At 37.8% G+C, this 2,500-nt stretch overlaps 2 protein-coding genes across 7 annotated transcripts in view; both read left to right on the top strand.

Annotated features, from left to right (window-relative positions):
• The window catches only part of LOC144651231 (uncharacterized), a 46,591-nt gene extending 45,355 nt beyond the window's left edge, over positions 1 to 1,236 (top strand). For all 5 annotated transcript variants that reach the window (XM_078511159.1, XM_078511156.1, XM_078511157.1 and 2 more), the window contains 2 exons: positions 87 to 467; positions 809 to 1,236. In XM_078511159.1, the coding sequence (XP_078367285.1) occupies positions 87 to 467; positions 809 to 1,074 (647 nt within the window). In that variant the 3' untranslated portion in view covers positions 1,075 to 1,236. The remainder of the gene's footprint in view (positions 1 to 86; positions 468 to 808) is intronic.
• Positions 1,237 to 2,196: 960 nt separating this feature from the next.
• Positions 2,197 to 2,500, top strand: part of LOC144651236 (microfibril-associated glycoprotein 4-like) — a 6,884-nt gene continuing 6,580 nt past the window's right edge. Inside the window, exon 1 of one of the 2 annotated variants that reach the window (XM_078511164.1) lies at positions 2,197 to 2,500. This exon is cut by the window's right edge and continues 655 nt beyond it. The gene's annotated coding sequence lies outside the window, so the exon portion shown is untranslated. The other variant, XM_078511165.1, reaches the window with a different exon arrangement.

The following is a 2,500-nucleotide window of genomic DNA, read 5'->3' as shown; positions in this document are numbered from 1 at the left end:
AGAAAGAGTTGACTGTATACCACTAAATGACGCGCCATTTTTTAATTTCCAGCATGCTTTTCTGGATCGTTTATTTTCTCCTACAGCTTTGAAGAACTGTGCTGACATCTACAAATCTGGTGAAAGGAGAGACGGTGTGTACACAATCAAACCTGACAATTTGTCTGCCTTTGATGTGTTTTGTGACCAAACAACAGCCGGTGGGGGGTGGACAGTTTTTCAAAAGAGGCAGGATGGTTCCGTAGATTTCTTTCTATATTGGAGCGACTACAAAAATGGCTTCGGCAATCTAAGTGGTGAGTTTTGGCTCGGTAATGACAAGATCCACCGCCTGACTTCAGCTGATAACATGAGGCTTCGCGTGGATTTGGAAGAGTTCCAAGGGAATACTGCTTATGCCGAGTACGACAAGTTTGGTGTTATGAGTAAGAATGACAAGTACAAGCTGATCCTCGGCTATTATTCAGGTATGATTTATTTCTTCATTTCAGCACAGTGAAAGCAGGGCACTTATAAAAGTGGAATATATACGGCCGCGGAAAACAACTTCCAAAAAAATCCATTCATAGGGAACAGAACCTTCTTAGGTTATAATTGGTTTGAGGTGGCTTGGAACCCAATGAAAAATCATTTCCAACATTGCTTGAAACGCTGAAAACAGCCTTTTTTCGTGCAGCTTAAATGTATAAGATATAAGTCATAAAAATATGTAAATAAAAGGTGTGTTCTGTCACTATTACTTTTAGCTATGCATCTGATACACAGGCTAATAAAACACGGTTGGTCATTTCTTGATTTAATGTCTCAGGAACTGCTGGTGACTCTCTCTCTCGTCACCGTAATCAACCATTTAGCACGCGGGATCAGGACAACGATAACTCTGGCGACAACAACTGTGCCAGTAAGTATCACGGAGCCTGGTGGTACAACAGGTGTCACGACTCCAATCTGAATGGAATCTATCGTCACAGCAATCCCTGCCCCTTAGGTGATGGTGTGATCTGGTATTACTGGAAGGGACATTACTACTCTCTGAAGAGGACCGAGATGAAAATAAGACCAGTGGATTTCTGAACGAACATATTCAGTTTTATGTTTCCATTTGAAAGTTGTTCAATACACAACGAGTTTAAAAAGAATTCTAGTAGTTACGTCACGTTACTGATAGAACAACGTCTGTTTTTGTAGAAAACGGGTTAACTTGATACGTAATTACATTCTTGAAGTAGTTTTCCGGCTTAAATAAATCCAATGTTCCCAGTGTAAATAGTTAGCCAACTAAGTCTACTTTTAATATGACTTCGGCATCTTTCTGAGAAATGTTCGATTAACGAAAACAGTGTATTATATCATACTTTCTAGTTAACCTGGACGCTACTGTAAAAAAAAAAACATTTTTTTTTCTTTTTTAACAGAACGAAGGGCTTTAATGATCCATGTGGATTAGTTTTGAATCAGTAGCCGAATGCTGTTGTTAATTCATTGTTATACAATAACTGAAAATGATACTTGCGCTGATTAGTAAAAAGCTATTTGCTGTTTATATATATAAAGGTATTATAGAGCAGTTTTCAATTGAGTGTCGTAAAACCAAAACCAAAGTAATTACTCTGGCCAATCACAAAAGACACGGACAATCCAATGAACCAATCAAAACTCGAAGCAAATACACGTAGCCGGTGCGAAGCGCGGGAAAACGTGCGCGAGCGAGTCACGATTGGTTTTGGTTTTAGTTCTGATTGACTGAGAAAGTGACGCGAGATTTATAAGCCAATCACTGAGCGTAGAAATGCAAAACCAAAGCAAACGCAATTTACTTTCGACACTCAAGTGAAAACCACGCTATCACGGATTTGAATCGTTCATCGGCGCAATGTTGGATGAACACTTGAAAACCTGTAATCACCAGCTGTTTCCTGCTGTGTTCACTAACATCACGCGCAGTTTATTGAGCCATTGTATTGCTTTATTGCTTTATTGCTTTATTTGCTTTATTGCTTCGTATTTTAACTGACGAAACACCGCAACATAATCAAAGTGATAAGAATTAATTAATGGTTAAATTCGTTGTTTTACTCAGCTTGAGAGAGAAAATATTTTGACTATTTTGGATCTATTTATTTCCTCCCAATTCGACTATCAATTTTTTGATGGTCAAGTGAAACTTTTCGTTTTTAATGAGGCTCAATTGGAGTTTGATGGGTTTTTTCCTCTAACTTCGTTCATTTTTCTTTCTCAGATGCACTTGAGTAAGAAAAAAGTTATTCTACCGATATCTATTTTCGACTACTTTGAGTTTTAAAAATAAATTTTCTGAATAAAGCCGGTCTTTCAATGCAGTCTGACTCAGTCGGCTGCGATCATTCGTTAAGCGCGTCAATGTCCCTCTGAAAAGTCGTTAAATAGGACTTAATCGGTAGAAAATATTTTTTCTGATCTTCATCCTCCACTCGATTGTTTTTTTTTTTCCTCCTCGATCTAACATTTAAGTTAATTGATT

The sequence above is a fragment of the Oculina patagonica genome, chromosome 4 (genome assembly GCF_052425735.1).
Source record: "Oculina patagonica isolate OP01 chromosome 4, crgOcupat, whole genome shotgun sequence".
NCBI classification, from domain to species: domain Eukaryota; kingdom Metazoa; phylum Cnidaria; class Anthozoa; order Scleractinia; family Oculinidae; genus Oculina; species Oculina patagonica.
The sequence above is the reverse complement of the archived record's forward strand: the minus strand, read 5'-3'. Positions and strand labels throughout refer to the sequence as shown.